The 19,923-nt window shown below is 46.2% G+C and overlaps 1 protein-coding gene and 1 long non-coding RNA gene across 5 annotated transcripts; one reads left to right on the top strand and one right to left on the bottom strand.

The window, feature by feature from the left end:
• Positions 1 to 2,628: 2,628 nt before the first annotated feature.
• On the bottom strand, positions 2,629 to 17,273 carry LOC123443514. Of its 4 annotated transcripts, none has more exons than XR_006630686.1 (5): positions 17,156 to 17,273; positions 10,207 to 10,360; positions 3,876 to 3,926; positions 3,125 to 3,213; positions 2,629 to 3,010 (listed from the first exon to the last, which is right to left on the bottom strand). It is a non-coding gene; the product is annotated as an uncharacterized LOC123443514 (long non-coding RNA). The 4 variants fall into 4 exon arrangements; XR_006630688.1 differs by lacking the exon at positions 17,156 to 17,273 and adding an exon at positions 13,078 to 13,594; XR_006630689.1 differs by lacking the exon at positions 10,207 to 10,360 and having other exon boundaries at positions 17,156 to 17,268.
• On the top strand, positions 3,271 to 17,591 carry LOC123443512. The gene is made up of 10 exons (XM_045119902.1): positions 3,271 to 4,227; positions 10,432 to 10,568; positions 10,688 to 10,750; positions 12,972 to 13,061; positions 13,606 to 13,771; positions 14,220 to 14,406; positions 14,850 to 15,685; positions 16,319 to 16,903; positions 17,024 to 17,089; positions 17,183 to 17,591. The coding sequence occupies exons 1-10, from the start codon at positions 3,427 to 3,429 to the stop codon at positions 17,294 to 17,296; spliced, it is 3,045 nt and encodes a 1,014-aa protein (XP_044975837.1). The 5' UTR covers positions 3,271 to 3,426; the 3' UTR covers positions 17,297 to 17,591.
• The last annotated feature ends 2,332 nt before the right edge of the window (positions 17,592 to 19,923 follow it).

The raw sequence follows: 19,923 nt of genomic DNA, 5'->3' as shown, positions 1-19,923 counted from the left end.
CTCTAACCACTACCAAAGACAACACTCAGAATACAAAGAAATTCTTCAAAAGCAACACCTCCAATGAGGAAACAATGCACAAGCGTTGTCGTTGCCCGATCAAAGATCTTGGACTTTTACCTCGAAAAAAGTCTGAATTCACCAAAAAACAATGCCTTCCACAAGGTCATTGTCAGATACAACCAATAAAGGCCACCTTGGATTTTCACCCTCGGAATCGAGACCCGGTACTTGAGGAGCGCCACCAAAAATGCAGTCCTCGAGTGCTGCCACCCCTGCTAACCAAGGCCACTCAAACAAGTCACCATACACCAAACACGCAATCTTCGTCACATCCAAAATACTCTTTCATCAAAGAGACCTCCAATCACAGCCGCCATGACTTTCTCCACCTCCGTCAATGCCTTAAGAATCTTAACTTAGACATGTCCCATGACACCAATAAAAGAGCGAAGCTTCACGTCGCGTCCTCTTAAGGTCGTGTTGGCTGATAATAAGAGCGCGTGCGACCAGAGCTTTTCCAATGTAGATATCCAAGAGCGATATACGCCAATCTATATAGATCTTCGTCAGAAAAGACCGGGACTCGCCAGCTGCCAGATCCAAGAGGTCAACATCCGGTAAAAAGAAGATTTGGCGGAAGGAAGAATGTTAGGGCCACCACCAATGCCATCAGCAGCTGCCGCCTGCGGGCGGAGCAACAATGTCCGACCAAGGCCGCCTCGGCCCGCACCGTCTGTCAGCCTGATCCGGCCGCCGCGACCAGGCATGCCCCTCCCACGCCGTCGGCCAGCCAGCAGCAAGCCAACCAACGAGGGAAGCCCGCCAGAGCCTCCCAAAGCTGCGAAGATCTGAATCTGGACCCCGGCGGCGCCTCGAGCAGACGCCCCCACCGCCACGGCGTAGCAACTGCTACCACACCATCACCAGGGGTCGTTGCCGCCGCGTCGTTGGGCCCTGCGTCCGTCTGACACCTCTGCTCCGTCGGTTGCCCCGTGCCAACCACTACCAATGGGAAAGGGGACAAGGTGCCCCGCCGCGGGGGCTTTGCCCCGACGCCTCCGGCCGACAGCGGCGACGGAGAAGGTGGAGGGGGTCGCTGAGGGCCGGATCCGGTGTTGCCGCCCGCGTCGCCCATGGGGGGACGACGCGGGGGCAAGGGGGGTCTGTTTTTTTTTTCTAGCCTCTACTCATATATTATACCTACATGATTTATGGCAAGGTTGTCCAGCAACAAGCTCTTGCTAGTTCATTACCAGCTGCGGGGATTGATTCATGAAAGGAATACTGCACCTTTGGACACGCAAGCTAAGGCATCCATTTTGCCTGCACCATGTTATAACTTCCATGGTTATTAAAGCAAGGGCTTGGCCATGTTTGCGAGAGCAAAGGTCATTTAGAGGTGAGGCAGGTCACAGAAATTTGCAGCACAGATCATAGAAGCTAAAGTTTAGATAGATCCTGTCTTTGCCTTCTCCAATGAATAAACATAGAACGGTAGACCAAAGTACAAGGGAAAAATGGAGATAATAACATAAAGGATTGTAGCTAAAATGGATGTTAACCATAGGATAAGACAATGTATGGTTTCAGCTAGTTTGTTAAAGATACCAACCGATGGGGTCTTTGTGAGGAAAACACTGGAGAGGCAACCACATGACAACATCTATATCATGTATTATATTCCAGAACTCCAGATCATGGCCGCAGGGAAAAGAAACCATGGCCATCTCATCGGCCATCATCGATCGCTGTCCGTCGACCAGAGAAAGGGCATCAAATCAATGCTCATCATGGTATCATGGGAAATTTGACAGGAGAGAAACAACTGCATGTTCATAGGGATGGTCGCTGCTGTCAACGACGAAGTGGCCGCAATCAGAAGATCTATGGATCTTTGGCGCCCGGCGGGTGCAAAATGCCCTGAGCCCCCTTTTGGGGATACATCATGAAATGCCGCCCTAATATTCAGCTTTTAGGTTTCTTTATTTTTTTCTTATTTTATCCTTGATCCTTGGATCAGCCCTTGTTTTTGTTAAGCTTCATGCACTAGCCAACGCAATCAAAAGTCCGAACTGATGAAAAGGGCTAGGCATCTCATGTGTGATAGAGAAGACAAGGCAATCCACATATAGTGTAATATCCCTTCTCATGTGTGACGGAGAAGACAAGTCAACACGTGCAACCGAAAGAAAGCGACGGCGCGTCGCTCACGTATGACTCAAGAAGCCTCTGATACCATGTTAAGCTTCATGCACTAGCCAACACAACCAAAAATCCGAACTGATGAAAAGGGCTAGGCGATCAATATATAGTGTAACAGTTTTATCTGCTCCCTGCTTAATATGCAATCGAAGCCAGCAATCTGTTGGATCTTTCAAAATTAATACTCCCTCCATCCCAAAATAAGTGTCGTTGATCTAGTACAAAATTTATACTAATTTAGTACTCCTTCCGTCCCAAAATTCTTGTCTTAGGTTTTTTTTAAAATGGATGTATCTAAATACTAAAACGTGACTAGATACATTCATATCTAGATAAATTTAAGACAAGAATTTTGGGACGGAGGGAGTATTAAGTTTGACACTTATTTTGAGACCGAGGGAGTAATAAAATACTCCAGATTAGTTTAGAGGAGATCACTTGCGTGACTGCACAAATTACTAGGCAAAATACAAGGCGACAAGATGTTTGACTTAGCTATTGATTACTGCGAGTGAATTAAGAATTTCCTTTCCATCAATAATGGAAAGAACAGAACGACTAATTTAAACAGTACATCAAGAGTGACGCAGAACACACGTTGCACTTACCCTCCCACAGATCTAAGAAGTTTAGCTGATTTCTTTGTTGTTGTTTCTTCGCGAGAGAAATATTAGCCAGACCTTCTCAGGGTGATCAATCAGTCAGGTCCCAATATTCCATTCAGCAAGCGATGACAAGCAGGGTGAAGAAAAATTCTGCAGTATGATATCAGCAATGTAGAGCTGCTTTCACCTTTCTCAAGACCCTGCAGTCACCGGTGGTGGTTAGCGTTGGCAAGTTGCAATGGACATCTGAACTCCTAAGCAACCATCGACTTCACAAGCAGCAGCAGAAAAGGACGATTTCAGCACAAGCCTACCTTTATCCCATCCAATGAATTGAACATCCGATTCCACAAACTTGTCCAATAGAAATATTCAAGATTCCCTCGCCCTTCTTTTTCCTCCCCTACATTATAGGCATAAAAGGTTATTCATAAAGGGTCAGCACTATGGCCGAGAGGTGCTGAAAAATGTGTGGGAGGTGTGAAGGTGCAACAACCATCTACTATGCAAATACTATAGTTTATCGAGGTATTAACAACGACGGGTGAGAAAGTTACAGACGGAAAGCATTATTGAAAAGGAAAGCAAACCACCAAGGCACTATGCTAATGGCTTTATGGCCTTCATCGAATGGCAGTTGATAGCTCACACCGAGATACCAACAGTAATACCTCCCCCTCCCTTGCAATATTTATTTGCCCTGCGTACCTTGTATGCTTCCAACTGCAGGACACACAAGTACAGAGGGGTCCTCCCCGGAGAAGCTCATGATACCTCCTCTTGCTTCGATAAAAGGCTCATGATATCTAGCTTCTCCGAGGATCGCACAGGCACAGCTGTAGAGGGCTTCTCCGAGGACCGCAAGGATAAGATCTACAAGATGGCCATGGCTGGTCCAGCTTGCAGATTTCTCTCGTGTTTTTTGTATTTTGTAGCATGTGTTCTCGTTATGGAGTCTGCTTTGTCTGCGCATTCATGGCGCACTCCACATCCCAACCCGAGGGGAGAAGCAGAGTTTAAGCAGAAGACAGATAAGTTCTGGGAGTACCAGGAGCAGAGCAATACCTGGGTGGAAATAAGCATGCCTTTCAATCTGATGTCCTGCATCAACGGTACCTGCACAAAGGTAGGCTCAATCAAGCAACCAGAAAGCAAACATGGCCGTGCTTCCGTCCCTAGTCAAGAGAAGGATACTGATCCGGTCCTGCCCATAAGGAAAAGAATCTCCTTGGCAAGGATGTCAGAGTCGTCCGTGTGGGTGATAGGGCAAAGTGGATCAATCTATGAGAGGTTCTGGAACGGGGTCATGTGGGTGATTGCTCCTCATGAACTTCCAACAGCAGCTGGGTATGCAACAGCAACTTTCATTGTCAACACAACCATCCTTGCTCTGTCCGAGGCTGGAATCCTCTACCAGGTAAGTATATCATCTAACAGTCAGTAGTTCTTCTAGCTTATTCAGACTTAGAGTTATAATCTTCTACAGTAGCTCATATCACTGATCTTACTGTCTCTCGCAAAGATCACCCTTGCATCATTCTTGAACTGTTTGAGATCTTTAATGGAACAGTAGCTTATACTTTTTTTCTTTTGAGGAATAGTAGTTGATACTTTATACCCGACACAAAAAAAAAGTACTATTTCGCCCTCAAACTTTGCCGACAAGTAGTATATATCTATATGTATATGTGTATTTGTTTTCAGAAAATTTTAAACCTAAAAAATTGATTTTCGAAATTTTCAACTTAAGGGCTGTTGGCTTTTGAACGTGCGTATGCAGCTGTACAGGCGTGCCTACGCGATTCTTGCTTTGGCCGGCTACTTGACGGAACTTGCGTAACTAGCGACACGAATAAAACTGATCGATAGATTTGATGGCTAAAGGCCCGTGTCGAGCCTTTGCTTTGTATTGCTTTTCTTTTTTCTGGTGTTACAATCAACACCCCTAGGGTGTCTTTTATACACGTCCACAAGGGACTATGGAAATAGACTAGGACTAGGAATCCTAATACTACTAGGACTCGGTTTGGCTTTCTTTCCTAATCCTACATGAGCAACATGATTAACATCTACATTCACCTCCTTAATCTTGTTGCTTGACTTCACTTCTTGCACTCCGACTTTCCTCCTCATCTCGATGAACTTCTGTCGACCAAGGGACTTGGTGAAAATATCGGCAAGTTGGTCTTTCGTGTTCACATGTTGAACCTCGATCAACCCTTCTTCAATGCACTCCCGGATATGGTGGAACCGGGTATCTATGTGCTTGCTCCTTTCGTGATGAACCGGATTTTTGCACAACGAGATTGCAGCTTGGTTATCGATCTTCAGTGACACCTTCTGCACCTCCCGCTTTGCAAGAATAGCTAGGAGTCTTCTCAGCCACACTGCTTGACAAGCCGCCGTGCTTGCCGCTATGTATTCTGCCTCGCATGAAGACAGTGCCACCACCTTTTGCTTCTGAGAATTCCAGCTAATCGGATTCGGGCCAAGGTAGAAAACCATGCCCGTTGTGCTCTTTCGGTCATCAACATCACCTGCCATGTCGCTATCTGAATATCCACGAAGGATCAATCCTTCCTTTCCCTTTCTGTACGTGCAGCCAAGATTAATTGTGCCTTTCACATAGCGTAGAATTTGATTGACCGCGCTCATGTGTTCGGTTGTCGGATTCTCCATGAAACGACTCACGATCCCGACTGAATAAGCCAAGTCAGGTCGGGTATGCACCAAGTATCTTAGGCTACCCACAACGCTTCGGTACATTGTGGTGTCCACCGGCGGATTTGAGCTACGCTTGCTCAACTTGTGACGTTGGTCCATTGGAACTTGTGTCGCGTAGCAATCTGACATGCCACACTTGTCCAATAACTTGACCGCGTAAGCCGATTGACATAGGGAAATCTCTCCGGAGCTTTGCTTCACTTCGATGCCCAAGTAATAGCTGAGTAATCCCAGATCACTCATGCTAAACTTGTTCTTCATTTGCGCCTTGAAACGTTCAATTTCTTGTACGCTATCTCCGGTGATAATCAGATCGTCGACATAAACTCCAACTAGCAGGTTTGAGCCTTTGGAGTTCTTTGTATAGACTGCGTGCTCGAGGGGACATCTCTTGAACCCGAGCGAGACCAGACTTCGGTCTAACTTTGAGTTCCAAGCTCTTGGCGCTTGCTTTAACCCGTAAAGTGCCTTCTTGAGCTTGTAAACTTTCCCTTCTTCGCCTTTCTTCTCGTAGCCGAGGGGTTGTTCCACGTACACTTCTTCTGTGAGATCGCCGTTGAGGAAAGCGGATTTAACATCCATATGATGAACCTTCCAATCCTCTAGTGCTGCCAAAGCTAGGAGCACTCTCACCGTCTCGATTCGAGCAACCGGTGCAAACACCTCATCATAGTCAACTCCTTGACGTTGAACGTAGCCCTTTGCAACGAGTCTTGCCTTGTACTTCACAATGGCACCCTCCGTGTCCTTCTTTAACTTGTAAACCCACTTCAAACCTATCGTCTTTTGGTTTGGAGGTCGGGTTACCAAAGTCCACGTGCCATTGCTCTCAATTGCCTTCATCTCCTCATCCATGGCGTGCGTCCAGCTAGGACTTTTTCTCGCCTCTACGAAGTTCGCCGGCTCCTCAACTCCGAACAGACATAGTCCGGAGTACTCGAGCGTAACTGGCTTTGTGTACTTGTAGACTTTCTTGAGGGTCTTGTAGCGACGAGGTCCTGAGGAGTCCGTAGTGGCTTGCGAAGGAGGCGACACAAATTGTGTCGGTGTTGATGCACTTGAGGAAGACGGCTGAGACCTTGGTGTGTCATCGACATCCGTGTCGTCGGCGTAGTCGTCGTGACCGTGACCATCATCTTGATTGTCGTCGTCACTATGCGCCTCGTTGTCGATGTTGTCGTCGAGATCTCCGCCTGTGTCGTGCGCGGCGTTGTCGCTATCTCCTTGCGACCTATGCGCGTCGTCGTCGGTGTCGGCACCATGATGATCACTACCATTGTGGTCACCTTGGTTGGGTGTCTTGCCAATCACCTGGACATCCTCCCCTGCATCATCATCAGTTGGAAATTCAACTGCAAATATGTTACTGTTTGGAGCATCGTCGGCTGCGGCGCTCCAATTCCACGCTTGGTTTTCTTCAAACACGACGTCGCGTGAAATCCGTAGACGCTTGGTTTGTGGATCGTAGAAACGGTATGCCTTGGTGCCAGAACTGCTCTCGTATCCGATGAACACCATCTTGGTGCTACGATCGGCAAGCTTTGAGAGGTGCGGCTCCGCCGTCTTCACATGTGCCACGCACCCGAATGTCCGTAGATGAGACACATTCGGTTTACGTCCGTAAATTGCTTCATACGGAGTCTTGCCGATCACCGCCTTCGTTGGAGCCCGGTTGAGAAGATAGACCGCCGTCGAGACAGCTTCTCCCCAAAAAGTCCCTGGCAGGTTCTTGCTCTTGAGTAAACTCCTTGCCATGTCAACAACGGTTCGATTGCGCCTTTCAACGACCCCATTCTGCTGCGGCGTGTAAGGTGCCGTGAGGAACCTCTTTATGCCAATCTTCTCGCAGTAGTCGTTGAACTCATTCGACGTAAACTCTCCGCCGCGATCTGTCCGTAGAGCGCGAACCTTCAGCTTGTGTTCCATCTCTGTTGCAGCCTTCAATTTCTTGAACGCTTCAAACGCCTCATCTTTAGATCGTAGGAGAATGACCCACATATATCTCGAGTAGTCGTCTACCACAAGGAAGAAATACTTCTTTCCAGCGTGAGTTGCCGGGGTGATAGGGCCACATAGATCACCATGGAGCAGCTCGAGTGCATCACTTGCACGATAGGTAGACTGAGCAGGGAATGGCCTGCGGTGCTGTTTTCCAACCAAGCACCCGTCACATACTTGATCAACATGGTCGATAACTGGCATCCCGGATACCATCTGCATCTTTGACATCTTCTTCAAGGCGTAGAAGTTAACGTGTCCAAATCTAGCATGCCATAACCACGAATCATCATCACTCTTGGCAAGCCAACACTCCGGTTGAGATTGATGAAGGTTGAGGATATAGAGCCTATTCCGTGTGCGATTAACACGAGCTAGCACGTTTCGGAGGTTGTCGAAGATCGTCATCACTCCGCTCTCTATATTCACCTTGCATCCATTCTCGTCAAGCTTCCCAATAGAGATGATGTTGTTGCGCAGCTGTGGGATGTAGTACACTCCGGTGAGTATGCGATGTTCGCCTGTGAGACCCTCAAAGAGGACAGATCCTTGCCCGCAAATCTCCACAGCTGAACCATCACCGAACTTGACCGAGCCTTCAACATCGTATTCCAGCTCGAGGAATTTCTCCTTGCACCCCGTCATGTGGTTACTGGCACCCGTGTCGAGATACCACGACACGTTCTGATCACCGGATAACTTTGGTGTCACTTTTTCCTCATGAAGTAGCACCTTCCGGCTTGGTTTTACAACCACCGTTTCAGCGAGATCACAAACTTCGGCCATCAGAAGACCTGGACCTTCGTCTTCCTGCTTTGCCAAATTTGTCTTGATCTCCCGCTTGTTAGGCTTTGGACAATCCTTCGCAAAGTGACCCATCTTATTGCAGTTATAGCACTTGACCTCGGACAAGTCCAAGTTCCGTGGTTTCTGCTCTTTAGATTGGCCCGCCTTACCACGACCTTGTGGTTTGCCTTTTCCTTTGCCTTTTCCATTTTGTCCATCGCCCTTCGTGTTGCTTGAGCCTTCGCCACCGTCACGCCTTCCTTTGCTACTTGGGGCCTCCCAATCTGCGCGCGAGTACATGAGTTGGTCACTACCTCCTCCTTTGCCTTTTCAACAGCCACGAGCATTCTCTTCCCACGTCCGCAGGCGTCCGATCGCCTCCGTTATGGTCATGTCGTCGATGTCGTAAAGCTGCTCGAGCGTGCCGATGATGTACGTGAATTTATCAGTCACTGAACTGAAAAACTTCTCCACGATCTCGGTCTCCTCGAGCTTTGAACCAAGCGCGCGGATCTCTCCCACCAGAGTAGTAAGACGCATGGCATAGTCGTTCACCGATTCAGTTTCCTCCATCTGCAACTTGTGAAATTGGCGCTTCAGCACTTGTGCCCGAGCCTTGGTGACGCGATCTTCTCCGATCCTCATCTCCTTGAGTGCGTTCCACGCCTCTCTTGCCGTCTCGAACTCCGCCAGTGTCATCAGCACGGAATCCGGCACAGACTGGGCTATGGCGGCCATGGCACCTTCGTCGCGCTCCTCGTCGACGTCGTCGTTCGTGATGGCCTCCCACACTCGAAGGGATCGAAGAATAATCCTCATCTTCACCGCCCACACGCCGTAGTTGGCGTCGGTGAGCATCGGGTACTGGATGGGGATGTTGCGATGCGCCTGGACGTTAGCGCCGCTCGTTCCTCCACCACTGGTTGCTGACTTGACGCCCTTCTTCACCTTGTCGCCGTTCTTGTTCGCCTTGGCACCGCCGCTTCCGGACTTGACCGACTCAGCGTCGCCGTCCGTCATCGTAGATTGTAGATCGTCGAGGCTCTAGATACCAATTGTTGGCTTTTGAACGTGCGTATGCAGCTGTACAGGCGTGCCTACGCGATTCTTGCTTTGGCCGGCTACTTGACGGAACTTGCGTAACTAGCGACACGAATAAAACTGATCGATAGATTTGATGGCTAAAGGCCCGTGTCGAGCCTTTGCTTTGTATTGCTTTTCTTTTTTCTGGTGTTACAATCAACACCCCTAGGGTGTCTTTTATACACGTCCACAAGGGACTATGGAAATAGACTAAGACTAGGAATCCTAATACTACTAGGACTCGGTTTGGCTTTCTTTCCTAATCCTACATGAGCAACATGATTAACATCTACAAGGGCTCTATGGAGCTCCAGCTCAATTAGTAATTTCCGCTTTTACAACATAAATAAATCCAGTTTACTTCCATTACTTGTACAGAGTGTGTCATTCGAAACAAAACTTGTATGGGGTGACTTTAGTATAACCAGAACTTACTGATGTTGAGAAAAGACAGCGGAGATAGTCACGGAGAGTGAAGGAAAATATACAGGAGAAGTCAGACAGAAATGTATGCAACAGAGGAGCACTAGTTTCATACGCAATGTTATAAGTGGAGCAATGGAGGAAATTAATTCCGGCTAGTTAAGTTAAAAACAATGTCCAGAATTTGTGTAATATGTATCCATTAGTAAGGCACCAGAATGATCAAGAAGACAATTGCTAACTGTACTATATGTAAAATGGAATTACGATCAGACTGTCCTGTTTTTTTATCCTTCTAAAAAGACTCCAGGTCATTCTGTTTGCATATCTGAAGTATCTGACATATAACATGAAGATGTGGTGCTATTCAGAATGAACTCACCATTCTATCCAGCAAAGCATGAACCATATATCGTCAAGTGAAATAGACTTCTGAATGAATTCAGTTGCAAACAAATTAGTCGCTGTTATCCTTTTCGGTTTTTGTTTTTTTCCCTCTTGTAAGACTCCCACCATCTTGGCGTTTTCTTCTAATACTGCACGTTCAAGAAAAAAAGAAGTTGCTATTATGCTTTCACTCTAATAGTTCTACTCTACACCTTCTCAGCTACAGCTAAATGAACATGCCCAGCCTATCTGGACTGAGATAACATTCAGCTATGAACAACATTTCACAAACCTTGGAGAGAAGACACAAAGTCAAGCTACACACATAAAAAATGGGATCGTATCACATAATGGAAGGTGATTTTTTTACCCTAATGCTTCCTTGTAAGGTCCATGTGCGCATAAAATGCAGGTATCTAGTCAATTTGGAATTACCAGCATACAGTAGTTGAAAGAACTTATTCTTTCTCAATCAGGAAACTTTTCCTTTCTGCCACGAATGGGTCCCTAATTGAGGTCACAGAACTTCAGCCTCTAAGGTATGAGTCAGTACAATTCAACTTCATCCTCTTGCATGCTTGTAGTATCTTGCTCAAAATTCAAACGTAAACCACAAAGAGAAACCCACCAAAAGCTTTGACATATGACTATTTGTTGTGGCTGACTTAAAATACAGTGGCTCAATACACATCTAATTTAATATGTAGATAAATCTGGTGAAGACGGCATATTTGATCTTAGATATAGATATTTTGATCCTCTTTCCAACAAGTCGTATTTACACACAAAAATCAGTAGTAAAGGTGAATATTTATAAGTTATTTATGCTGGACCCACATTATAATAGTAAAAAAACTCAGGGGTCGAGTAGACATTCCTATTATAATACTGTGAGTTACAGGTATAAAATCAATAGACCCACATTATCAAGCAGGTTATAACCTCTTCTATTTACTTCCCTGCTTTGAACTTTAAAATTCTAATGCAAGGTTAAATGTGTATATCTGGCCAATGATGTGTGTTCCATCATTAGTTATGTATCCTGAAATACTATATTCATGGGAAAAGTGTTCAAAAGAAATATTAGTTATATGACATACTTCAGATCAGTAAATGGCAGCCCGGTGCATGTAGCTTCCGCTTGCGATGGGTCCGGGGAAGAGTCCGACCACTTTGGGTCTATTGTATGCAGCCTTTTCCTACATTTTTGCAAGAGGCTCTTTCCAGGACTCAAATCCGTGACCTCATGGTCACAAGGCAACAGCTTTACCGCTGCGCCAAGGCTCCCCTTCATAGTTCAGATCAACAATTGCTTAAAAAACGATGTCATGAAGCAACCACAACAACTCTACACATTTGTGCTCGGCCCCACCTTCCTCTCCCGCGACCACGTCGCCCCCGCGGGCGACCGGCCGCGACCTACCTCCTCCTTCCTCCAGCCCCGCTCTCTCCCTCCCCTCTCCTCCGCCGTCGCTAGCACCCGCGGCCGGCCTGGCCCCGGGTTCGCTGGTGGCGGCAGCCCCCGGCCCTTCGCCTCCCGGTGGCTCTCCGACACGGGGCGGAGCTGCACGAGGGGGTGCTCCTAGGCGGCGGCGTTCCAGGTGGCTGCGGGGCTTCCCGGCGTGGCGTGGGCGGACGGCTGGGCGGCGGCATCGTCGTTGGCGGCGGGGTGACACTGCTGTGAGATCTGGCGACGGCCTCCTGGCCCAGATCTGGGCCCTGCGGGGCCCATCTGGGCCTGGGCGGAGCTTCCGGGAGATGGGGGAGCAGCGACGAGCGTTGGGTGCTGGCGACGCTGTTCCAAGCCCGCTGCAGCATGGCCGGCAGGGCTTAGCGGGCCCGTTTCGGGCCCTGCTGGGCCAAGGGTGGCCTGGTATGCCCTGCTGCCATGTCCGGTCGGTGACCGCGACGGTGCCGGAGGCACGGGCCTCCCGCACGTGGGCGGTGGAGGTGGATCTCCTCCCGCTCGGTTTCGGTGCTGCTGCTTCATCGTTTGGCGCAGCTCTTCGGTCTCTTTGGCCTCGTGTTGGTGTTCGCAGTGAGACTGCATGGATGGTGGCGCAACCGTGCTGGCGCGTGGGGTTTGGCGGTGGTTTGGCTGGTCCGCTCCAGTTGGACGGTGGGGTGTGGAGTGCAGGAGAAATCCTTGCCGGTTCATCCGGCTCCGATGCGGTGACACCGACGGGTGCCACCATTCCTTCCTGAAGGGTGTCGGTGGTAGCCATCCCCTACCTCCTTCCACGTGCCGGGGGAAACCCTAGGACTCGGCCGGGCAGCAGCGTCGTCGACGTCACATCCCTTCTTGGAGGTGCTGCTTGGCACGCGGCGGATCGGAGCCTCGGGCTGTGGGGGTTTGTCTACGGAAGGCGCAGTAGTGGCGGATCATCCGCTCTTTGTCGAGCTAACGCTGTTGGCATTTGTTTCTTTTTCGTTTTTTGGGCTTGATGTGTTGTTCACCCCAGCAATGATCTCTGTACGGTGTTGGTTGCTTTGTATACAAAGCGGGGGGAAACCCTTTTTCGGAAAAAACGATGTCATGGTAGAATAAATGGTTTATAATCTTTAGATATTCTTTTACTGACTACAAAATGACAACAGTGCTTTTGAAGTTTTGGCAGAAGGTTTGGTTAACTGAATGAAGACAAACAATTTCCAGATTTTTCTATAACCTATTAATAGAAATCACACGATTTGCATCTACTTTTATCACTACTACTATGGCTTGAAATAAAATAATGGTTAAATGCTACTGATGCACAGGTGGAATTGCCATGGGCGTCCTCCGGGAGCAGATGTGTCATATATATCGGATGCTGAAGATGCAAGACCAGGGACCGTGTTCACAGTAAGGTATGTTTCAACCTACCCTAGAAGGAAAAGATTTGTTCAGTGATTCTGATGACAAAATTCATGAAGCAGGACCTCAAGCCTCCTTGATCCACCAAATACTTGTTTTGCTTTGGCCTTCAGCTAGCTGTGTCTTTGCTCTTTCTTTCCGTTCAGCGGATCCTTCAGACTCCATTTCGGAGCCCTAACTTCTCTTTTTTGTTTTTTAAATCCTCCTTCCTAATCAATGAAATCAAGCACTGTGTGGTTTCGCAAAAAACAAAGAAGTGTCAACTTGTTCCTATACTGGTCAATGACTGAGACAAAGATAAGCTTCTAAACAAGAGAGGGGTTCAAGGAATATCAAACGAATTCCTCCAATTTTCTGTAACATAGTTTCTACCGATATCTCTATCGGTATATTAAACATATAACTAGGAAGATAAGTTAAGCAATAAATATATCAACCTTCTCATACAAGGCAACTCTATACTCATTTATGCTATTTGTCCAAGATTTGATATACTCCTGATATACCCCAATGCTAACATGGGATAATGCAGTGCAGTTCTACTGGAGACCTATATGAATTTGATAAGGAAACGAAGCCATCATGGAAAAAACATATATGGAGTGAACAAACAACCCAAAATGTCTCGCTGAGCTCATCTGTCGGGTGTGTTTTGCATGGTCTCTTAGGATCTAATTCAGTATCACTCTTTCTGATAACCAAGGTATGTTAAGAATCTGTATTATTATAAGCAATTTATTGCTGGATCAAAGCTAACAAGGCAAAATTTCATATTTCATGGGTACCTATTTGCATATTATGTATTTCAAAGGTGAACTTGCTTTTATGATTTGGGAACACTATATTGTGTGTTCCTGATAACTATAACTATGAATCTTAGCTGGACATCCAATAGCTGAATAGCACCAATATGGTTCCAAGTCAACCGTAATACTGCAACAAGTATCACCCATACAGTTGAACAGAAACTAACAAGTTTAAGCTTCATCAACTAACTATAGATGGGTTGAAAAGAACAGAACAACACAATAAGTTTAGCTATCGAAGTATGATTATGTCATGGCTATAAGCCTAGAGCCTCTGATCCATTAAAATAACAACATTTAATTTTGTAATATATTCAGTTGTTAAAGGTGTTTATAGATTGGCAGGACGGTCTTTTAGTGGAGCGGCGCTTGCATAGAAGAAAGTGGAAGTGGGATAAACATGGAGCACCTAAGGGTCAAAGACTAAGTTCAATTACAGAAGTTCAACAGGATGAATCTAATGATGCAACTTCAATGTTTTTTACGACAACCACAGGAGAAGTATTTGAGTATCAATTTCCAAAATATACAGGTGGAAACTCCTTCCTTAAGACTTTGGAGATCGTTATTCTTTTGCGACTTAGGTCATTAAAGATGAATTTGCAGAAACTTTTCATAGCAGAACAATTTTGATGTAATCATATTGATCTGTTCTTCGAGATAAAAGATAATTATGAACCATAATTATGAAGATGCTAGTTCAAGATAGGATGTCCTTCAAGTATAGTGAATCAGCAGCAATAAAATCTTCTTTAAGCCCATATGCCGCACTCAGATCCTGATATGATGTTGTATACTCTTCTTTTGTCAACAATAAACATGACATACTCTCGACTTCTCACCTAGGACTATATGATTGCATGTAAACTTTTTTCTGAACAAAATGTCACATCCAATCCTTTCAATTCTTACTAAAGCAATTCTTTAAGTTCCAAGAAACTAAGTTGACATTGTTTATCTTTTCCATTGGACAAGGTGGGACTTCAAGCAACAAGATTAGAGGACTATGGGTAAATCACATGTCTCCTGACCATGCAAAAGTAGCAAGAAGCGTTCGAGGCCTACAGATTCAAGTTGGCAGATTGATATTCCAGCTAGATGATGGTAGGCTTGGAGAGCTACATTTACCTGGTATGGGAGGTGATCATTTTGGTCCAAGTCAACAAAATAGCATAAGAAAGAAAATGTCAAACAAGTATGAGTGGTCTATCTTAGATACACCAGAAACAGAAGGTTGGAATGCAGAATATTGCACTGAAGAGCATGGCCCGACAAACTGTATAACTGGAGCGATGAATGTAGCTGCAGACATGGAACCAACCAACTTGATCAATGCCCCGCCTAGAAGGCGCAAAGCAGAAGAGAAGCAACAATACCTACATGTTCATAGTCATGAGAGTGATGAAACTGAATCATACAACATTCTATCACGAAGCATTTATCTTAACTTCCATATGCGGGTGATGCATGCAGATAGATCACTTTTCCTCATAACAGATAATGGATTAACTTTGGAATATCTAAACAGCAATAGTGTTTGGCTATGGCTAAGACATGAACACATTACAGGCATGAAGGGTGCACTAGGAAGCTATAATGGCAGCTTGTATCTTGTCGATCTTCATGGAAACTTACATATTAGAGAAAGAAATGGAGACGAACTCTTATGGATTAATTGCACGGCAATGAGGAAGGGAAGACAGGTTGCAAGTGGGCCTCCATGGGATGGCATCCCTGGGTTATCACGCAGAGTGACAACAGATGATGCACTTTTCTTTGTTAACAAGAGAGGCAGATTGCTACAATTCACGGTAGAAGTCCAAACATGTTTTAATTCCACTAAATGTTTGTCTTATTAAGCAAAAGATAAAGTATGCACTTTCATACAAGATATTGCATTAACTTATAGAGTACAGAAGTAGTTAAGAATTCACTGATAGGAGTATAGCTAGAGAACTGGAACACATGCACACAAAATTCAGCATCATAATAAATGCAGAAAATCAGTCTTTCTTCATATCCTTTAATATTCCAGGATAGATAGTTCATACGATTTGTCTTTCCATGATTACTTGGTAGATATGGCCAATGCAATAGTTTTAACATACAAATCAGCGATATATCAGAAGTTTTAAGAATCATGACCAGATTGGCTAGAGGTGCAATCATGTTAAATACATGAGCTCCTAACAAATTTAGGACAAATCGCAATGATAATCGAGAACCAACCACCCTTATGTTCTTCCCACCTTCACACTAAAGGGAGGAGGCTAATAATTATCGGGTTTTTTTCTCAAACAACACCAAATTCAAATGTGTTCTGCTGTCAATATAGTTTAGAGTATACATTCATCTGGGAAAAAATATATCCCAAATTACATAATGTTTTGTCCTTAAATTGCTTGACTTCTCTTAAAAATAAAAGTTGTTTTAAACATTTTCAGGTTGCATTGCGTAAATTCAAGTGGAAGGACTGCCACAGCCCTCCGGATACCAAGGTTGCATTCATCGTGGATCAGGAGGTTTTTAGAAGAAATATCATCTTCGTGGTTGGCCGGAACGGTCGGATGTACCAGTACAACAGAATTACAGAGCTATGGCACAGGCACTACCAATCACCTCACCTCGTCCTGTCAAGATCCCCTGGGACAGCGATGAGGCCGTCCCCTCTCTCCCTCACAGGCTCCATCTTCATGATTTCCGAGCACGGAGGCCTCGTGGAGTACCACTTCAGCCCGCAGGACGGGTGGGAGTGGATAGAGCACGGGACGCCCCACCGGGACGTCACCCTCGTGGTCGCCCCAGGGCCGTGCTTCGACGGCACCCAGCTGTTCGTCATCGGGTCCGACGGACACGTCTACCTGCGGCACCTGGACGAATGGACGTGGAGGTGGACGAGCCACGGGCACCCGGCGGAACCGTCCAGCACGACGACGAACGTTGCGGACGGCAGCGAGCAGAGCTGCGCCACGCTGGGCGCCGCGGACGCGCACTACGCGAGCAGCTTCAGGGGGAGCTGCGACGAAAAGGTCGGCGCCGCGAACCAACACCTCGGCATCCTACAACTGACTGTCATTCTCGTCTTCTTCGCTTGCTATACTTAAATGGTAACGGGGCCGCTAATGACGCTTACGCAATTCGACGAACAGGTGGCGGCTGTGCGGCCGGTGCCCTTCTCCGAGGATGCGGTGGTCTTCCAACTGCGCGACGGCCGGGTAAGCAACAAGGCATGGCTCACGGTCGCTTGTGCAGGTGCAGCAGGGAGATGAATGAATGCTTACCAGAGCTTTGGTTTTTGTGGCGTGCAGTTGGCGGAGCTGCGGCGAGCGGCGGAGGGTCGCGGCGGGTGGGAGTGGGCGCGGATCATCGGCACGCCCGCCAGCGCCTGCATGACAAGCTACTGGACGGCCGTCGCCACGTAGCCAGCGGCGCCGGTGGGAAGGAAGCGGAAGCGCGGACCTGCAACTCTATTTGAACGGCATACGCGCAAGATACGAGTTGAATGCTGAATTTAGTGGTGGCTAACGCAGGAGAAGGTTTTTTTTTTTGACAAGCTAGCCTTGTTAAAAAAAAGACGTCAGTACACAGCGGCGCCGTACCTGTGTTTTCTGATGCGGCGGCCGCTACCTCCTCTGTAAATTTCGTTTTAAACCATACTTTTATTATATAAAAAAATCAATGCTCCTAATCTTGCATGGAGAGCATGAGCTTGCACTACATGCATGCATCCGGATCCAAAGAGAAACATGACAGGGCATGCATCAGGAGTACTAATATCAACGCCGTTACATTTTAAAAAAGATTTATCTACCAAACCGTTATCTAAATAAATGATTCGCTTTCATCACTGCATTTATCACGACGAGATCTTTAAAACTAGATCTCATGTCGACATGTTTCGATAACTTTTGTTTTTTGTTGGTACTTGCCAGATTACTATCACTTACTTGTCACATTATTTGTTACATAGTTCTCACATTAAATTAATTTGGTTATCAGATTTATGAATGTCGATATAGCCCATTAAAAAACTTGATTAATTGTACTTGGGCTGTTTCATGCATTTACTTGCTTAATGTTAGTGCTTTAATATCCATTTTTTGCTCCACATAACACTGCAATATTTAAAAAGTATAAAATTATTGTTCCGGTAACTATGTATATTTTTTGTGACAACTGGACATCCGTAAGATAACAACTATGATGACACAAATGTGGCAACTAGGAACGACAAAAAAAAAATCAACGAAACATGTTAACATGGGATCTTATTTTGAAGGTCTCGTTGAGACGAACCTAACAGTGAAGACGAATCTCCAATCAAATTATTAATCTATGAGATAAATCTTTTTCAAAATACAAAAATACATTTAATGCGATGATATAAGAATGATGTAGAAGATTCTTGCATGCACATAGGGTTGTGCAAGCCGCCTCATGGAAGAGGTGTGGTGCGGTGCTTCTCCTTAGATTTTCCTAAAAAACACACACTAGCTATGTACGGTACAAGGCATAATAGTTTGATGAAGTTTTCTTTCGAAAGAGAATGTTTTCCAGCATTTCCAACAAGTTAACTGCAAAAAACATCGATATTGAAAATTAAGATTGTGAAAACCATAATTCTATAGTTTTGTGTCTAATACCACAAATTTCGAAGCTATTAAAAAACTAGTCATTCAGTTAGCTCGTTTTAAGCCCGATTATGACAGGTGGATGCCGCTGAACTGGGTGATGTGACACAATATAACAGATCACAAATAGAAACAATTGCATAGACTGTGTTACGAAACGAGACAACGTCTCTACCGAAGGGCGTGATTAGAGGGCGTCGTTTAGATTAGGCGTGTCCAAGTGTGGAACGGGCGTGTCCCTCCGCACGGACACCTTCTCGCATGGCAACGGCCATCTCTTGTAAACAGGCGCCTCTGCGGAGGCGTCCCAAACTCTTGTATAAATTAGGCTTTGCCCACAGTCAATAAACACAAGTTACAATCAATTTGTTACACGTTATCAGCACACATTCTACCAACAGAACATCGAGACGAAGGAGAGAAGGTAATATGGTAGGGATGAACCTATACAAAATCACCTCCGCTCTCGTTCGCTTCATTGGACAGGAAATCCATCGATCTGCAAGATGCCATGGTGTTGGAGTTCGTCGCCATTGGGGCCAAGCAACGGCCGCCGTGGTCGTCGTGGTCGTCGCGGTCGTCGTGGTCATTGATATGTCTCCAACGTATCTATAATTTTTGATGGTTCCATGCTATTATCTTGTCAACTTTGGATGTTTTATATGCATGAATATGCTATTTTATATCTTTTTTGGGACTAACCTATTAACTCAGTGCCAAGTGCCAGTTTCTGTTTTTTCCGTGTTTTTCGCCCATTTTCAGACGGAGTCCAAATGGAATGAAACTTTACGATGATTTTTTTTGGACCAAAAGAGACCCCCGAAGCTTTGGGAGAAGGCCAGATGGGCCACGAGGGAGTCACAAGCCCTCACGCCGCCACCACCCCCCCCCCCCCCCCGGTGGTGGCGCGCAGGCTTGTGACCTCCTCGTAGGCCCAACTGACGCAATTCAACCGCCATAAATTCCTATAAATTCAGAAACCCCCAAAAAGAAACCTAGATCGGGAGTTCCGCCGCCGCAAACCTCTATAGCCACCAAAAACCAATCTGGAGCCCGTTTTGGCACCCTGCCGGAGGGGGAATCCATCTCCGGTGGCCATCTTCATCATCCCGGCGATCTCCATGACGAGGAGGGAGTAGTTCTCCCTCAGGGCTAAGGCTATGTACCAGTAGCTATGTGTTTGATCTCTCTCTCTCTTGTTCTTGAGATGTCTTGATCTCGATGTACCATGGGCTTTGCTACTATAGTTGGATCTTATGATGTTCTTCCCCCTCTCCCTCTTGTAATGAATTGAGTTTCCCCTTTGGAGTTATCTTATCGGATTGACTCTTTGAGAACACTTGATGTATGTCTTGCACGTGTCTATCTGTTGTGATCAACTTGCGGGTTTGTGACAATTGGGAACCTATGCATATGGG

This window comes from Hordeum vulgare, chromosome 3H, assembly GCF_904849725.1.
Source record: "Hordeum vulgare subsp. vulgare chromosome 3H, MorexV3_pseudomolecules_assembly, whole genome shotgun sequence".
Classification (NCBI taxonomy): Eukaryota; Viridiplantae; Streptophyta; class Magnoliopsida; order Poales; family Poaceae; genus Hordeum; species Hordeum vulgare.
The sequence above is the reverse complement of the archived record's forward strand: the minus strand, read 5'-3'. Positions and strand labels throughout refer to the sequence as shown.

What these genes read in the sequence shown, in the direction of transcription:
- LOC123443512 (XM_045119902.1), top strand. Translation starts at nt 3,427, where the DNA reads ATGGCCTTCATCGAATGGCAGTTGATAGCTCACACCGAGATACCAACA. An exon ending in AGGCTGGAATCCTCTACCAG is followed by an intron (nt 4,228 to 10,431) that starts GTAAGTATATCA and finishes ACACCTTCTCAG; the next exon opens with CTACAGCTAAATGAACATGC. An exon ending in TCAATTTCCAAAATATACAG is followed by an intron (nt 14,407 to 14,849) that starts GTGGAAACTCCT and finishes CCATTGGACAAG; the next exon opens with GTGGGACTTCAAGCAACAAG.